The 18324-nt window shown below is 39.4% G+C and overlaps 1 protein-coding gene across 1 annotated transcript in view; it reads left to right on the top strand.

Moving 5' to 3' along the window:
• The first annotated feature begins 4467 nt into the window (after positions 1–4467).
• Positions 4468–18324, top strand: part of LONRF2 (LON peptidase N-terminal domain and ring finger 2) — a 32618-nt gene continuing 18761 nt past the window's right edge. The window contains exons 1-2 of the mRNA XM_072413400.1: positions 4468–5934; positions 15582–15700. Of these exons, the coding sequence (XP_072269501.1) occupies positions 5178–5934; positions 15582–15700 (876 nt within the window). The 5' untranslated portion in view covers positions 4468–5177. The remainder of the gene's footprint in view (positions 5935–15581; positions 15701–18324) is intronic.

Below are 18324 nucleotides of genomic sequence, written 5' to 3'. Positions count from 1 at the left end.
GCATAGCTTTACATTTATATTATAATTAATGTCATTTGCCACTTTGCTGCCCAATCAAACAGTAAATCCAGGTCTGCTTGTAGATTATAGACATCCTGTATGGATTACATAGTTTGGTGTCATCTGCAAACACAGAAATGGTACTTAATCCTAAACTCCATATATTTATAGAGATGTTAAGCAGTAAAGGTCCCAACACTAAACCCTGGGGTACACCACTAAGAACCTTAGACCATTCAGAGTATGAATCATTAATTACAACTCTCTGGATGCGATCTTTAAGACAGTTCTCTATCCATTTACAGATTGACTTTTCTATTTCTATCTAATGACTCTAACCTACATATTAACCGTTTGTGGGGTACAGTGTCAAATGCTTTGGCAAAGTCCAAGTACATTATATCAACTGCTGTTCCACTGACTAGCTGTTTACTCCTCTATGTAGTTCTCTATCAAACTCTCTAAGACCTTTCCAACTATGGACGTTAAACCAACGGGTCTGTAGTTACCTGGTAATGGCTCCCTTTTTGAAGATAGGAACCACATTGGCCTTACACCAATCCATCAGTACCATGCCAGTGAATAAAGAGTCTCTAAATATTAGAAATAATGGCTTTGAAATAACAGGGCTCAGCTCTTTGAGGATATGTGGATATGTGGACCTTTGAGGATATGTGTAATCTGCTTTTTCAACCTTAATTTTGCCCAACTGTTTCTCAATCATATCCTATGGCTTTTTTAACATCAGCTCTAAGCCACATAGGTTTTAATTTTAGTCTCCTAAACTTATTACCCATAAGAATATATTTTGTAGAACAGACTTGAAACATTCCCATTTCTGTTCAGTGTTCTTGGAGGACAATATTGTTGCCCAGTCCATGTCACAGAAAGCCGCTCCTAATAATGGAAAATTTGCTCTCCTAAAATTAAATGTTTTTATCTTTTCTGTTTTTGCTTCCTGTTTACAACTCATATTAAAGAAATCATAGCATGGTTACTGCTACCCAGATTCTCCTTTATTTGCACATTTGTTATAAGTTCTGCATTGAAAAAACTAGCTCCAGCAGAGTATCCTTTCTAGTTGGGGCTTCTATAAACTGACAAATTTCGCCCCTTTTGCTGTTCCTGTAGTGCGATTACTCCAGTAAATGTCAGGGTAGTTGAAATCTCCCGTGATTAAAACCTTTCACTTTTTGCTGCTTTTTCTATCTGTGCTAGTAGTTGATTCTCTATTTCTTTCTTAGCACTGGGGGGCCTATAGCAGACTCCAATAATTACACTGGGGAACACATTTTTTGTTGAGTTATATCTCACACTTGTTTTTTTACTATTTTTTTTTTTTGCTATCACATCCATTTTTTAGGATACAGGGTACCCTACATTTGTGTCAAAAAACAAATATTACATACAATGAAAAAATAATGAAATATTAACTTGAATGTACTTTTTTTTTTTTTAATTTCTTTTGAAAATAAAATAAAATAAAAATTATTTTAAATTTCTTTTGTTCATACAAAGGATTTATTGTTACTCCATTACATTTTTTACAGTAAAATATTTGAAAATTAATTGGGTAAATGGTTAAACTTACGCTTATAGCTTTTCCTGGAGTGTTCAGTGTTAGGACAATCCGGCCGGATGCTCCAACAATAGTCAGCCATCATATGTACATCCCATCCACCCTGATACCGTCCTTCCATGACCTTCAAATCTTGTTGGAATCGTTCACCTTGCTCATTACTGATTGCACCGAATGCAGAAAATGTACCTTGATGATTTTATTGCAACCAAGCATTTTGTAGCTCTTCTCTGGACAATTTCTGTGTATTTATTTGCTTTTGTATTTCCAAGAAAGTCCTTTACAATGGCTTTGAATAATAACCAAGCATTCTTTTTGACTTCTGACATTGTCCTGATGAAATGTTCATTTTTGATGAGCTGCCAAATCTGTAGACCATCAAACACATCGGCCTTTATTTTTTCAATTGACCAGCTAGGAAATGCCATAATGAGGTACTTAAAACAGTCTCCTTCAGTTGGCAAAGCTTTACCGAACTGCTTCATCAGACCCAGTTTAATGTGCAGAGGCAGGAATATAATATTCTTTCTATCAACAAGTGGCTCATGTAAAATGTTTGGATCACCTGGTTTTAGGGCAGATCTTGGAGGCCGAATTCCTTTCCACTCAATGCCTCTCATGAGCTCTGCTGTCCCACATGCACAGATAACAGGGATACTTGGTGTATCCACGTTACTGACCATATGCCAAATAGACTTGCTCTACAAATGTGCTGATGTTCGCCCTATGACTGGGAATGGTGAAACTGTCACAGATATAACAAAATGAATCAGGGTTGTTTAGGCATTTACGGCGAGAAATATCAGAGCCAGACATGATCTGAAAGAAAGGAAATACATGTGTAAGTAGAAAAATACATTTTGCTTATTCACTACATAGAGCAGCGCACAACCTCTGACCACACTGTCTTGTGTGTAAATGAATAGTCTATACAAATGTATGCTACAGTAATCACATTAATATAAGCGGTAGAGAAAAAACCTGGTGTGATAGAAGAAAACTAACTGAACTTTCAGAATCAGCATACCTATTGGTAAATAAGCTTAAAAATTTAAGTCAAGAAAAAATGTGTTCAAAATTGTTCCCCGGAGTTATTTGTGCATTGTCTGTGCAGTGTGGCAGACATGTGTAAGCCTAGTGCTTGTAGCTAAGATTGATGTAGTGTCTTACCAGTTCCCAGAAAGGAAACGCTATCTTTTTTTTTTGTTCTTGGGGAATGATGGGAGAATACTTCATAAAGTAAAAACTGGCTACTGGGGTCTCCTTTTCCTCCAGGGTTCATCCTTTTTAACTAAATGAGCTTCTAGTTTTAGGCATGAGCCCCTGGTGGTAATGCCCCCTGCTAGGAATTGGGGTAGGCTGGGATGAAAGAAACCTTCAGTGCTTGTGTCCTTGAGGAGTGCAACGTATTGGAAAAATCTGCTGAGGAACCTTTCGTTGTTTTACATTGTATATCCAGACAAAACCTTTTTATGAATAAAGCAGAAAAAGGTTAGATCGGTGTTTCTCAACCAGGAATCCCCATGAGGTTGTTAGAGGAGCAATGTGTGCCTCTTGGATCATTTTAATAGATAACAATGACCTTTTGTCGATCTGTAAGGGAGACATTTTTCCCCATGGCCAGCAACATCATACTTTTCTCTGACAACCACACTAATGGACTGTGAGCTGTGGATATAGTAATTATAAAAGGGGTTTTCTGCAGACCTGAAAGTTATTTTAAAGGGTTCCCCCGTTGGAAAAAGGTCAAGAAAGGCTGAGTTAGAGTTTTTAAGGTACACGGACAGCATTAAAAGAACCTGCAAGATATTTTAAGAATGGTCACACTTTTTATGAACCAGCCTTCTGGTTGTGCGGTCATTTTGCACCGTGGTACATAGCGCTTATTTGTTTATGTATGTTTTTTTTACATTTATGTCACCTACACAGTGTTTATGACTTGTAAGCTTGCCCGGAAAGTCTGGGGCTGGGAGGAACAAGGCCTCGGCTCTTCTCTACCCATGGGTTCATTTTGCAGAGCCCTGGCCCAATAGTTGGGTGGACCAAATGTCTCCATTGTTCCCTGTCAGAAGCCTTACACCCCCGATGTTCAGTGTTAGGGGCCCTTTACTTTTTATAGATGGAATTGGTGATATGCTCTGTGCACTTTCTCTTTTTGAAGTGTAAATCACAATATTACTACCAATACATCTATATACATGTACTAAAACGGCATATGAAGCTGTTTGCCTTGAGGTTTGCTTTGAATGTCAATGGGTAATAATACCGAATGCCTGGGACAACCTATATACAGCTGAGAATGTGTAACCTTGGATAATAAAGTGTTAGAAGGAGCAGGCTGCCTGCCTTGCTTTAGATTTCAGTTTTGTAGCAAACATAGACCGTGGCGTTGCTGAATAATGATCTCACTGTCAGTAAATGAAGTCAGATGAAGGCACAAAGTTCTTCCTACAATCATGACAAGTATACATTGTAGTACTGAGCTCCATGACCCCAGCGTTGTATAACAGGAGCCGGTTATATAAGGCAGGGGGTGGTGAGTACACCATTACCTCACGTGTTTCCATAGTATTCCCTAACACATCCCGATATGGCCACCAGGGGGCGGTACAGGGATAAGTATTATCTGAGCATGCCTGTGTACCTACCCCGTGTAGTCAGTAAGTGACCCTAGTAAAAGAATTGTCGGGCACATCCTAATATAATACGCGGGGATGTCACACACGGCAGATAGCTCAGAGCGGAATACTACCGCTGAAAGTGCAGCAGTCTCTATCGTTCCTCGGGAAAGAAGAGTGCAAATGATTCGTTTCTCCGAATAGTTGTGTGAATAATACACCTGCAGTCAGCATGGTGTGATTCGCTCCCGTCTGGCCGTTGCTGTATTGGCACTTTAAAAGGCGGTGATGTGAGGCGTGCCCTGTGCTGAGCTCATAGCATGGGGGAGGCGGGCTGATGGGTCATGCAGGGCGAGCAGTGATCTCTATGGCGATACACCGGGCACACGGGAGGCCTGGCTACAAGGTGGGCACAGATGAAGCCATGGCATACAGAGGGCTCTATGACACAGCTCAGGGCTGCAGGAATTAGTGACAGACTCCATTCTGTCACCCAGCAATGACTCCCTTTGTCCTGAACACTTTATGAAGCTTTAACCAAAGCAATGCCAGCTTACTGCCAACTTGGATACTCTGCCAGGCACTCGCCTTGTGATGGCCAGGACCAATATTGTGCCATGGACTTTAGGGACTTGGGACATCATAGCAACTCTTCAAGTGTGCCACATTCATCACAAGATTCATTTTGTTTTGTCTTTTCACAGGGAACAAAGAACTGTCCTCTGTGAGTGCTAACAATAGAGCTGATTTTTGTAACAAAGAAGAAAAGGATTGGAATGCCATGCCCCAGCTGCCCTTGGCATACCGCTAACATGCTTTATTATGATTGATTTATGGCTATAACATGCTTTTTATTGCTGAATGATGGCTATACAGCTGGCACCGCAACACTGATGGACCTGATACCTCCGCAATCCTTCTCACAGTAAACTGGCTTTTGTCTTGTACAATGTAGAAAGTGTTACACAAACTCTTTTATAATGGAGGTGAGATCATTGCAACGTTCTGAGTTACTCTCCCGTGACCTCCCTGGCCTTTGCTCTGAGATGTTAGGGGTGGCAGAGGAGGCCTTTAAAGCTGGCAACTTTGAATTGGCAGCTGAGATCTATGGATCCCAACTGGATGAGCTGCCACAGCCGGAGAGATGTTTGTATCTGAAGAAAGGGGATGCCCTGGCATTGGCTGGACGAGTAGCGGATTCACTCGACTCTTACACCAAGGCGGCAATGTTAGGACAACTTTATCCCGATGAGCTTGGAGTACTAGTAGAAAGTATTGCTAAAAATATCAGGGAAAAAGAACTGAAATTACCCAATGCTGAAACAAAGGGCGACATTTTCAATAGTAGTGGACAAGGTGCTCAAGCTCCCTGCTGTTTAAGCACACCAGAGAATCCTAAACCGTCCCAAGAATCTGACCTCCTATCCTGCCCAATATGCCAGCTCTTATTGCTGGACCCCGTGTCTTTGATCTGTGGACACACTTTTTGTAAAAGTTGTTTGTGCGAAAAGAGATCACCACAATGCAAGTTCTGCAACAACAGAGGTCAGAGCAAAGCAGGGGGGCATGAAGCACCTTGCATGGATTTGAAGGTAAACGTGGTGCTTGGGAACCTCTTAGAGAAGTGGTTGTGTGAAGAGACCAAGGTACGGAGATTGTCTGTGGAAGGGAATTTCCTGCAGCAAAACAGCAAATTCTTAGGTGCATTAGAGAAGTTCAACATGGCATTGGAGCTGGGTAAGTGGCATACCATTTCGGGCACAAAATTTGGGTATTTATAAAAGTAAATAGCAAACTAAAGTAAAGGTGATTTTTATTTAAAAAAAACAAACTTTTTTAAGTTGGAGTAAAATAGGTGAAACTCCTTCTGCCTTTTTTCTTGAAAAGGTGTTACATTTTTAAACCCTGGCTCTGGTATCTTGCTGACCCCCTTTCCACCTTCTCAACTGGTGCCATTGTAATTATAAATTCACAGTCTTACAGATATGGAATCTGTGCAGTCAGGGTACTACAGATTTAGGTGAGTATTATCTTTCCTTATGAAAGAAAAACTGGTCCTGTGGGATGGGTTTGAGGGCGTGGACAGTAAAGGGTAATTGTAGTAGTTACGGGTTTATTACTGCAATATATGAAACTTGCACAAGAATCTTCTGGTGCCATTGAACAAACTAAGACAAGACACCCTGGACGCATGTTTTGCAGCACACTATGGCGCATAGTAATCCACTGCTTAGAGTGGGAAATGTATCTACTCTGGAAATTCTACGTTGAATTCCTAAATTTCTGCTCTGTTTAAAGCCCATCAAGTCGTCAGTGAGGGAAAATTACCCTAACAGTAATAAGCTGTCGTCAGATGTTCTAAACCTTTCACACTATAAAAAAACACAATGAAAACTAAAAAAAAGTTTGACAATGATGTGGCTTAAAAGGAATTGATGGAGCTCTACCTCCCAAGCATACCTGCCCCTGCCTCCCAAACTACTCCCATGGTGAAATCTGAACATCTGATAGGCAAAGTTCCAATATTTCTGGGTGGAGTTGAAGCTTGGCCTGATGTATGGCCTGAAAACTTTTTTCAATATTCTGCATGTTGATATAAAGCATGCATTCTTTTGTGCATTACTAGCTCTCTTCACTTTGAGGAATAATAGTGCATTGTCCTCTTAGCAGAGATCACTTTAGGGTTTCTGTTGTAGTGGCAGTCTTATGACTGAGAACTGATCTCCTATTCACTTGTTAAAATGGCAGACCGTTAACAATGATCTAATATATTGGGGTTATGCTCTGACTGGGGATGGGGAGATGTTCCCAGCGGCCCTTTGTTCCCTTGCCAGCCATTTGGCCATTCGCACCATTGTGCTGTGTTCTTAAAGGACCAGACTTTGAACATTTTACAGTGGGCATCTGTCCGTGGTACTGCCTCGCTGCCGTCCCTTTCTATGAGAAATGTTCTTTGTAGGTGTGGTTTTGAGGTGAGAGGAAGCGGTAAAGGCAACACAGTCTTATCATTAGTCTCAATGTAGCTTACAACTACTTAAACACCGCCATCAATTACCCGCTCAGTACTGCTTACTTTAGGTAACTTTTTCCTGCATGGCGGATAAAATAACACTAAGTTCAATGCTGATGGTATAGGAACAGACACCTCTGTAAGTGTTTTCATTCATTTAAGCTGGTTTTGGCAGAAGCCAAATTGTTTTCCAGATCCAGCTCATAGTGAATGCCAAAGCTAGAATTGTTGGACTGAAACCTCTTAGAGGACTAAAAATGGATTCACTCACAAAATGTTCACCGTTTTGCCATTTTTCAATTGGACAATGAGTAAAATCAACTTACCCAGGATCCATACATTTTCTAATTGAATCCAGTGTAAACAATGTGTGAATTTTGGGTAAAAGTTGGCAGAATCTTGGGTAAAAACATTTGTATTTGGCCTCCTTAGCGTGAGAGGTAACCATCTAAGAAAATATTTTATACAAAAAGAAAGTTTTTTTTTTTTTTTTTTTTACTTACTAAGCAAAAATCCATTAAAAACACCTTGCCTTCCATTTTTTTAAAAAAATATTACCTCTATTATACCCTTTTCCTGAAGCTTTCTACATGGTCAAGTGATTGCTTGGTGAGTTCAGAGTTATGGGAGTTACCCACCAACAAGCTGGGGATCATAGGAAATGGGCAGAATAATGTGAGTGTCCTTCTTTCCAAAGAGGACCTGTGTTGCTATAGGGAGGAGGAAGCTGAAGAAAACAATGGAGGGAGTAAATATGGTTTGGGGTAACTCTGGAAATGTGACATTGATTGCAATCTGCTATCTAAGGGGATTGGTGGAGCACAACATACATTGAAAGATAATGTACAACACAGTAGGACAGGTGTGTAGCAGTTTAGAGTGTACAGGATTGTACACAGAGAAGCAGGGTGTCTAATATATATCAGTGGTCGCCAAGCTTTTTGGGGCTCACAGACCACTAAATTTACTGGCTCTGGACTGCGCATGGGCGGGGGAACCTTGTGTCACCCAAACGGGAAGAAAACCTCCCCCATAGTGACCTCATGATTCCAGAACCTGCCTTCTCTCCCATTGCTGGCCTGAGCCTGCAATGGTAGGGTGGGTGGGTCATGTCTCTGGACAGCCCTGGGCCTGCGATCGGTAAGGGGGACATGGTCCGGAATTCTGGCCCCCTCACGGTCCTTCTCCTGTCCCCACTCGGGAGCACTGGCCAGAGCCGCGGACCACCACCGGTTGGCGACTGCTGATATATATAATGTACATTAACAGTTTACAGCAGGGTTTCTTGACCTTTTTTACACAGTGAAAGCCTTGAAATAACTTTCAAGTCCTCGGGGAACCCCTGCTGTAATTGTTATATTCACAGCTCACAGTATATTAGTGTGGTGATCAGTAGGAAGAATGCCACTTACATTCACCCTTATAGATGGCATAAAAAGATCATTGGTGCCTATTAGAGTAATCTGAGAGTCACAAACTGCTCATTGCTCATGGAACCCCTCTCAACCTTTTTTGGACCCCCCCTGTACATGAAGCGGTGTAGTCTTTAATATACAGCACAGTGTACGGTACAATACACCCCTAAACGGTACAATACACCCCTAAACTGAATTATACAGAGACAAAGACAATTTATTAAATTAAAAAAAAATGTCAGATATATTTCTAAAAGAAAACCTAATCTTAGTACGTGTAACTACTGAGCTAGGTGCACACTTAAAGCTATGAGTCAAAAACCCTAATGCTTCTTAGCGGGTGTACTTACCCCAGTGGATAGTACATATCTATAGCAAAATGCAATCTGTATTCCCAAATACAAAATGCAATCTGTATTCCCAAATACATGTATGTAATAGTTTTTGAATTAGGCTGATACATGTATTTATACATACATTTTGTAGGGGGTATGTCATGTCTCATGCAATAGAGGACAGAGTACACTCTCCTTTTTGGCATAGGCGAAGTGGCACCCCCCATCAGTCGTTATTCAGTCCACTATTGGAAGACCTTTTAGACTATGACCTACTTTCTGGATGTAATAACATGATGTTTTTGGTGCTTGGCAGAAACCTATCTGCTGTTTTGATGTTATCCTAGCCTAGGGTAGCAGGTTTTGCCTTTCTTCCTCCACTTTCTCCCTCCAAAGTGTGTAAGCCTGTAGAAAATTTACTGCTCTGCCACTTGAACATGGAAGTTCTGCCACCCTTTAAACACTATGTTTGTTCTTGTCAAGCAGACACTTGTTTAAACCAAACCTGTTACACAATTGTTTAGTGCAATGACTCCTTGTAACCTTTCGCCTGGTTTGGAGTATTATCTTGCTGTAAGGTAAATAGGTTTATCAGGTAATGTTTGTAGTCTGTGCAGAGCTGACTTGGAAAGTCTGTCAACATCTGTAGTTGTGATAGCCTGTGTACATACCACAATCACTTAAAGTAGTTCAAAATTATATGTACCAACATCTGAGCTTCCATATGGAAAAAAACTACATTAACCTTTCTAATCTAAAGTGTAAATATTAAGGGTATGAAAACAACTTAGCTGACCACAAACACTACGTTTCCATTGGTTCTTTCTAGACCATGCGACAGGTTAGGGCTCAGTCTTAAAGCTAAACTCCAGTGTTAAACAATAAACATCAAAAATCTGTATGATTTCATTTTACAATGAGACTTTAAGGGCCAACCAATTCAAAATACACAGTTATCCAAAAGTTATAAAACATTATACTTTATTCAATAACATTGGAAACATTGTCACATAAAACCTATTTAAAACCCTGCAAAACTAAATATATTGCGATATTCCTGTCAGGGTCACCCTTGGAAGGGCGCACCCTGTAAGTATCAATGCGTTTCATGGACCAATTCTGCTTCTTCAGGAAACAGGACAGGATATCTGTTGTTAGTAGCACATGGGACCTCCCCCAATTGTGTGGTACCAAATGTGAACAGCAGCACTTGAAATATTTATCAGCTAATAATCAATTATTCTCAGAAGTCACATTCTTTATTATTCAGTGTCAAATCATTTTTCTCCAGTTTCTCATTCTATATAACAACCGATAAAAGCCTATTTCCTGATTTTAGAGGTAATTCAGTAGTTCGCAGTTTTGTCCTATATAAACATTGCCTGCAGTGTGTCTGAATACCAGTTCTTGCTTACATGCTGCCTGGATGAATCCCATATAATATAAAATGAAATCATACAGATTTTTTATGTTTATTGTTTAATAACAGGGATGTTGCCTTGATATATGAAATAGGTCAGATTATATATTATTAGTAATAAACTCCTGTGGTATGTACACCTCAATGTTTAACTTTGTTAAACACCTCAGTGTTTACATTTTTTAAAGCTGGGTGGGAATAACTTACAGGTGGGTGGCAGCCCCTGTATTGTGACAAAACTCATCAGAAACCCAGAAACAGCTGGTGGTCACTGAAAATTGCCGGGTGGTGCACCCAACTAAAAGGGCCTGGGAAGAACCCTGTACCTGTATACTGAATTTGCTTACTCGGATTTTTCTAAACACAGAGTTAACTCCAGGGTATATTAGCCATTTCCTGGCTAGAGGACAATTGGTCCTCCTTTTTCCCCAGGCCTGACTGCCCCTAGCCCACCTCACTTTTTGGAATCTAGTTCTTTCAATCATGGAGGCTCAGGATTACACATGGGCATTACTTAGGGCTGTCTGCATGCAAACACTGCCTGCTTAGAGATGTGCAAGTCTCCAAAGGTGCCCGCTGTTCATTATCTTTCCTTTTGTTTTCTTTAAAGGAAGGTTTTCCTGGGAGAGATGTAGAGGATTCCATTCTTCAAATGTAGTTTTTCCCCACTGTAATGTTTTTTCAATATGTTTCAATATCTTTGGTATGTTGCTTCAATACCTTACAGCTCCAATTGATCATATGGCTAACATTCTATATGCTGCAATGTTCTTATTTCACAGTTGTCATGTATACAAGATTTGACAAATATCCCAATGAGCTCAGAAATCATAATTTTCATTTGTATGGTGAAATAGTTGGAGATAGGTGTAGTGATAGTTTTCTGGGCTTGCTGTAACTACGGCTAGCAATTGGCACTAGTTACATACTTAAATAAATCCATAATCATCAGCAGTGCTGTTATATAGCCTAGCTTTATATAATCTCTGACTTTGCATGACTGGTTTAGCAACTCAAAATAACTTGTCTCCAGCAGGCTAATACCCTAAACGGCTGCTACTGCAAGTGTCTTGAATCTCCACTTCTTTACATGTTCTGTAACCACACAGCGGTTATTTCATCAAGGTTACCACCTGTTTCTCTGCTCAGGTGACACACTTGGGAAAAACAATTTCTTCTAGATGTGTCCTTTATAATAATAGGTAGGTAGGTCAAGGTCTAGTGTCTAAAACAGAAATCAAATGCAACTGTTTTTATGATATGCCAAAGTATTTCTGTATAAACACTTTACATAACTCAGATAATACACATATAGGTCAAAGCTTTGAAGGTCCCATATGACCTACATCCAGAGTAACTTATTTATTGGCTGCATACAAATTGTATTACTTCAGTATATGATGATATTCTTAACTAGTTTAACAAGCATGGAGTATGGACAAGTATGGAGGCCAGTTGGGACACCCACCACCAGGCCTTCTGAGCCAATATGAAAAGCTGTGGACACTATTCAACTACTGCTAGTAACATAAATGGATGACTCTATGGCCCTGATTTATTAAAGCTCTCCAAGGCTGGAGAGAATACACTTTCATAAGTGAACCTGAGTGATCCAGCAAACCTGGAATGGATCTGGTCCAGGATTGAAAACATTTGCTAACAAATAGTTAATGACGTTTAGGAAATCCATTCCAGGTTTGCTGGATTACCCAGCTTCACTGAAGAAAGTGTATTCTCTCCAGATTTGGAGAGTTTTATTAAATCAGGGTCCTTGTGCATGAAAAACTGACTACAATTTTTTTCAAAAAACTACTAACAGGGTTCTCCCCAGGCCCTTTTAGCTGGGCACACCACCCGGCACTTTTCAGCACCCACCCGGCTGTTTTTGGGTGGTTACTAAAGAGTTTGGTCACAATACAGGGGCTGCCACCCACCTACAATTTCTTCCCACCCGACTTAAAAAAAAGTCTGGGTTGAGCACTGTACTAATATGTCTTGTCTTCTTAATAGCAAATGATAGGAGTTCCATAGATGTTACTGGACGCCTAGGTAGCAGTATACGGGCCTGTTATGCATACTTTTTATTGCAGTAATGTGGAGGTCACCAGGAAGAGTTATTGAGGACTGTGGGGGAATCGGGAGGTACAGTTCTGAGGTGTCCGTTATCCAGCAAACTTTGTATGTATTGTAGAAGGGCATTGTGTTATGCTGTGTAGATAGTTGATACCACCAAAACTTATTTAATGCTTTCAAATGTATACACAATAGGTTTATGGTACTTCAATTTATTCTTTGCTTTTTTGTCTGTGTTTTGAAATGCATGGTTTCTTTAACACGGATACATTTTCATGTTTTTATGATAACTAAGATAACAGTTTATAATGCACTCAATTGCATTGTTCACCTGGCTCAAAAGGGAGACTGGAAGGTCAGCTAAGTTCTTCCGGTGAATCACTGTTGATGTAATTGAAGGTGGGGAGCTGGCACTTCTCCAAATCACAACCTCTCTTGCAGGTTGTGATTTGTTTTTCTGTAGGAAAAAATGTAACTTTATTGTGTGTATGTGACAAACCCGAGTTTGCTTTGGGGCAGAACAGACTAATCCTTTAAAATTGAACACATATGACATACAGTATGCATGATTTTCAGCTGTAGAGTTTTCAAAATGTATCAAAGATAAAAATACTGCATATATAATCAGAGGGTAACAAACTAAAATTAAATAAAAAAACACATAATAATAATAATAATAATAGAAAATTTGATCATTCTTAGTGTTATTTTGGAAGAATAAAATGTGTGTGTGTGTGTGTGGGGGGGGGGGGGGGGGATTTCTTTCTAATATTTAAAACAACAAATACAATGTATACAAATGTGTAATTGAAATAATCTATTTAACGATAACAGAACAAAGTGCAAAATGAAATGAACTGATCCTTAATATCTATATTGCCTGTGTAATTTCTATCATTTTTTTGTTTTGTTTTTTTAAAGAAAAACAAATACCTTTACTGTTTTTCTGTGCCTCAGATTAGAAAACATTACCTGCTGCATATGACCAATTTCCTTTGAAATATGTTGACCTGTTGTAAGGTGGAAGCAGATCCAATTAATAGCTGGTAGTTCTGTGGAATCCTGCTGCTGCTGGTGTACCTATTTCTTCTGAGTGTTCCAAATATAGGGCAGCCCTCCCTGGGGAGAGCCTATTGATTATAAAGAATAGCCGCATTTTCTCCTGCCTCATAAAAGGGAATCGTGAGTCTATTTTTAGTTGGCCTGAAAGAGCATGGCAAATGTGGAACAACACTTCTTAAACATTTGTTTGTGTTAATTTTGTTCTCTTGATTTCTGTTTATTGTGGTGGATTTCATATAAAAAAAAATATAATAATAATATTACAGTTAAACTTTTAAGAGGAAATAAACCCAAAACAAAAAAATACACCTATTTTTTATCCCGCAGATTTCTAAGGAGGTTTCTAAGTTTGGGTCCTGTGTCATCTAGGTATCTGTCTGCGGCCCGGAGCACCGAGTGCTGACATCTTCTTCTCTCTTTTTCAGGATTCTTCCTATTAAGTCACCAATCTCACACTATGCATGCACGAGATTGGGTAATGTGGATGGGAAAAAAGATGGACAATCTCACTGCGCATGCATGAGATCAGCAATTTCGTCCATTTAAGAAAGAGCTCTTTCTGCGCCTGCCCAAGATTAGGATATGCGCAGAAGGAGCTGCCAAGAGCCTCCCGGAATGTGTGACATAGGTAGCCCAGGGAGGGCTCTGCACTTCCCTTAAAGCCGAAGTAAATCACACTTCAATCCCGTAGATCAGTCTATCCATCGGAGGGGGGGGGGTTCTTCCATTGGGTCCAGCAACGTCCCGGTATCTGTCTTCGGCTCTGCGCAGAGGAAGCCCCAGGTGCTGCCATCCTCTCCTTTACTCTTCTGCATTCTTCTTCCTACGTCACCTGATCTCGCTATGCGCAGGTGCGAGATCAGGCAAAATAGATTGGAAAAAATCTTGCTGACCTCACTGTGCATATGTGAGATCTGCAAATTTTTTTCCTATTGATGAAAGGAGCAGCCAAGAGCATCCCGGGATGTGTGGCATAGGTATTCCAGGAGCTCTGTGCTCCCATTTAAAGGGTGTTGCGCTTAAAAAAATGTTTTTCTTTACATATAAAGATTGTCTACCCTTTTATGTAAAGTGAAAATGTTGAGTTTAGATACGCTTTCAGATAGAGATACCAGACACAGATTAGGGCAGTGCAGTTTTTATTAGTACATCTTTGAATCTATTTTGGTAAATGCAGTCAGTGTTGGTACCAGAATTTTGCCTGGTTTCATCCTCAGTTAGGGCGAAACGTGTCGGGAGAGACCATAAGTACAGTACTGACCCACATCTTGGACTCTTTAGTGAGAGTATTTTAAAAAAGTTATGGTTAAACATTGCCATGGCCTTTTTTACCAATTATGTTTTTAAGAAGTATATGTTTTAGTAACTGAAATAAAAGGTTTTATGTCATGCTAGACTTATTTTCTGCCAAAAAGAGCCGCTGTCTTTCCACTTTTTCTCTTCGGCAGATCTAAATCAGGTCTCCTTTCCTACCAGTACTTTGCTGTATAGAATAATTATGTAAACCTCAAGTAAAACAGTAAAATTATATTTATTTTGTCAACATATTTAGTTGTGTGGGGTTTAGCTTGAAGACAAGCCCTGAAGTCTAGTAGGACTAGCAAAATAAAAGACTTTACAAAATATACAGGAAGAAAAATGATATACATTGTGAAATTTACCAACCCAGTAAACTTGGATAAACATTTAGTGTTTGGATTGTTGTATATCCTGTATGCACTGTGTCATATCATTGAGTATAATTTTAATTTCTGTTTTTGATAGCATAGCAAGCTCTATTTATAAAACAGGGAATTTGGAATTCCCTCAAACATTCCCCGGTGGGGATCGATTACTGCCATTGAAACAGGGGGGGCGGGAAGATTCCCATGAGGGAATGTCTGATTCCCTGTTTTATAAATAGTGCCCATCATTTTATAATTTCCTTGAATTTGGGATCCGGAATGGATTTGGGAAGGTAAATCATTAGTGCAGACTTGCATTTAAATGTGTTTACATGCCCTTTTATGTGTGGTTAAATGTGTTGTTGACCAGCAAAAGTTTACCAGGCATTTTTTTTTCTACCACAGCTCCTAATGATTCTTTGCTTAAAGTACAGCGATCAGAGCTCTACTCAGCCATGAAAAACTTTAAGCAAGCTTTTAATGACGCGGATGGTGTCTGCAGAAAACAACCTCTCTGGCCTAAGGTAAAATAAGAAGCTCACAGAGAAAAGCATTTATACTTTTTTCTTAGACATTTATAAACCTTTTGATGTACTGAAATGACTCCAGACTTTTACATTTATGTACAAAGGGGGGCATGATCATTAATTTACACCCTTTAGTTTATTAGACTATAGAAGAGTTGTGGGTTGTTTGAAGCCACATCTTTTATGTTCAGTTGTTCTGCAGAAAAATGGCCCAAATTCCTGTAACAGCCAATCTTTTAATAAAGGCAGATATCAATGATGGAACTTGAAACCTGAGGCTCTGTAGACTTTAGATTTTTATTATCTTCCTGTAAGGACAAATGGGGAAAAAAATATTTACACCTTTACCTTTGTTTTCTCACAGTACATTGTCATTCATTTTTAATGGGCCCTCAGCCATATTCCAGTTATCATGGCACCTGCTTTGTTTTTATCCAGTGCACTGTGCATGTACTTTGGGGTACAATGTAAACTTAATGGCAGTGCAGTGCATACACATTGCATGGAGTAGCTTGCAGCAGAAAACTGATGTATTGGTTTGAAAGGGCCTGGGGGTCAATGAAGGCAACAGAGCTGCAGAGTAATAATTAAAAAGATATTCATTGGTTCCTGGTTGAGACCACATTAAGAATTGTAATATAAAACATAGCAGTGCTCAACCCAGAAATTTTGGCAGCCCCTGTATTGTAACCAAACTTTTTAGTAACCACCCAAAAACAGCCGGGTGGGTGCTGAAAAGTCCCAGGTGGTACGTCCAGCTAAAAGGGCCTGGTGAGAATCCTGCATAGGGAGTTGCTGAGATTGTGTTTCTATTAAAAATATGTATACATACACACATAAACTTGCTCAAAAAATGGAACACCAAAATCACATATCTATTCTCTGGGACTGCAATATTTAAGTTGAAAATCTTTCTTGATATACATTGTATAGATAAATTAACAACCCACTGGGGGCTGGATACAAGGATTTCAATAGATAATGTCCCATTGAGTTTCTATTGGATTCAGGACTAAGGTCTATGAGAGTCAGTCAGTGGCATCAAAGCCTTTGTCATCCAGGCTGTAAGAACACAATTACTCCAATGCAAAATACTAATGCTTAACCCCTTGTACCATCAATACCTAAATACCTAATATCCCACTCTAGAATGCCCTGCTAGCCCCCCCAAAATGTATAGGTTTGCTCCTGATCCCTAACTAGTGTAGACCTTAAATAATATACACTAAAAGTTTATGCTCAGGCATGTGTAAGGCAGAAGTGAAGCTAAAACACAGGACCTAGCAGTGTATTGAAAGGTGGTGTAGGATAAAGCTGGCCACACAGTTATACAGATATGCAGAAGTTTTCTGTTTTGAAAAGATTGATTATTGGAGCTCTCTCTCCTTGTGCAAAGTGACAGGTTGTGTATCTGCTCCCCTATAGTTTTCTGGAATCAGCCTTCAGTGAGCAGGATTTCTGGTTCCTATCCACATCTTTTCTGTCTACTCAGACTGTGACCAGCATCATGACATCTTCACTTTCAGAAGGGTATATCTGGGTTTGTAAATGCATTTGGTTCACACAGGTTAATAGAATTTGTTGTTGTTAGGGCATGTAGTTTTATTAGGTGTTTGTGCATTATACATGTAATGCTTAAGTACTGTTTACATAACTAGAAGCTTATTTTGCAGGTATCCCCACCTCATGTTTGCCCACCCCAAGCTCCTCAACACCCCCTGTATTATTGTCTTATATCATATGCGTTTCTTACTATGGTCTTTAATGTATGTACAATTGCTCTATTTTCATATTGCTCTTTCCTTTGACTGTACTGTTGGAATTTACTTTTTAAAAAAAACAAATAAAAAAAAAATAGATTTACTCATAACTAGAAGCTTTGACATTTAGTTGTAATCTCTGCTGAGTTTAAAGCTCAGATAATCTGTTTCTATGTCAGCAAACATAATGTCCTCATCTCTTTTCTTATGGCTATATAAGCAGCTCCTGAGGGAACCTTAAGCAATATTTTTCTTACAAAACTAAGGCCTTTAAAATAATGTTTTTTTACCTTTTATCTTAGACAGATAGCATAACTTCAAGTTAAAGTTGTTGAGTATAGACGCCTCATATACTTAGGTTTCCCCAGCAGTCAATACGAGACCATTCCACCTGTGCCTAAATAACCCCAGTACTTTTACAACAATGGAAATTTTTCCCACAGAAAATTGTTTAAAATGCACTTGGGATTATAGGATTTTATCGTAATATGGTGTTTTTCTTTTATATATTGGTAGCAGGTAACTGTTCCATTCTCCCAAAATTTGGTCCCTTGATTTTTAGAAGTGTGCCTACCTGATATACATGATAGAATTTGGCCATCTTGCTTCTTGAACTTGAGCAAGAATCTTGGTTCAGGAACATTATTTATGGCATATTACCATTAAGCAGATGAATCATTGGATTACTTTATGTGATTTTTCCAATAATAAAAAAACAACTTTCCTCTAATAATCCATAAAATTTGGTCTCTAGTATTACCGCATTATTACCCAAGGGTACCCCAGATTTTTCGGACTCCAAAGAAAGTTAGTTAGGAATAAAGTCCCATTCCAGGGTTTTGCTGGGGGGACTGCTCCTTT

Source organism: Pyxicephalus adspersus, chromosome 1, assembly GCF_032062135.1.
Source record: "Pyxicephalus adspersus chromosome 1, UCB_Pads_2.0, whole genome shotgun sequence".
NCBI lineage: Eukaryota > Metazoa > Chordata > Amphibia > Anura > Pyxicephalidae > Pyxicephalus > Pyxicephalus adspersus.
The sequence above is the reverse complement of the archived record's forward strand: the minus strand, read 5'-3'. Positions and strand labels throughout refer to the sequence as shown.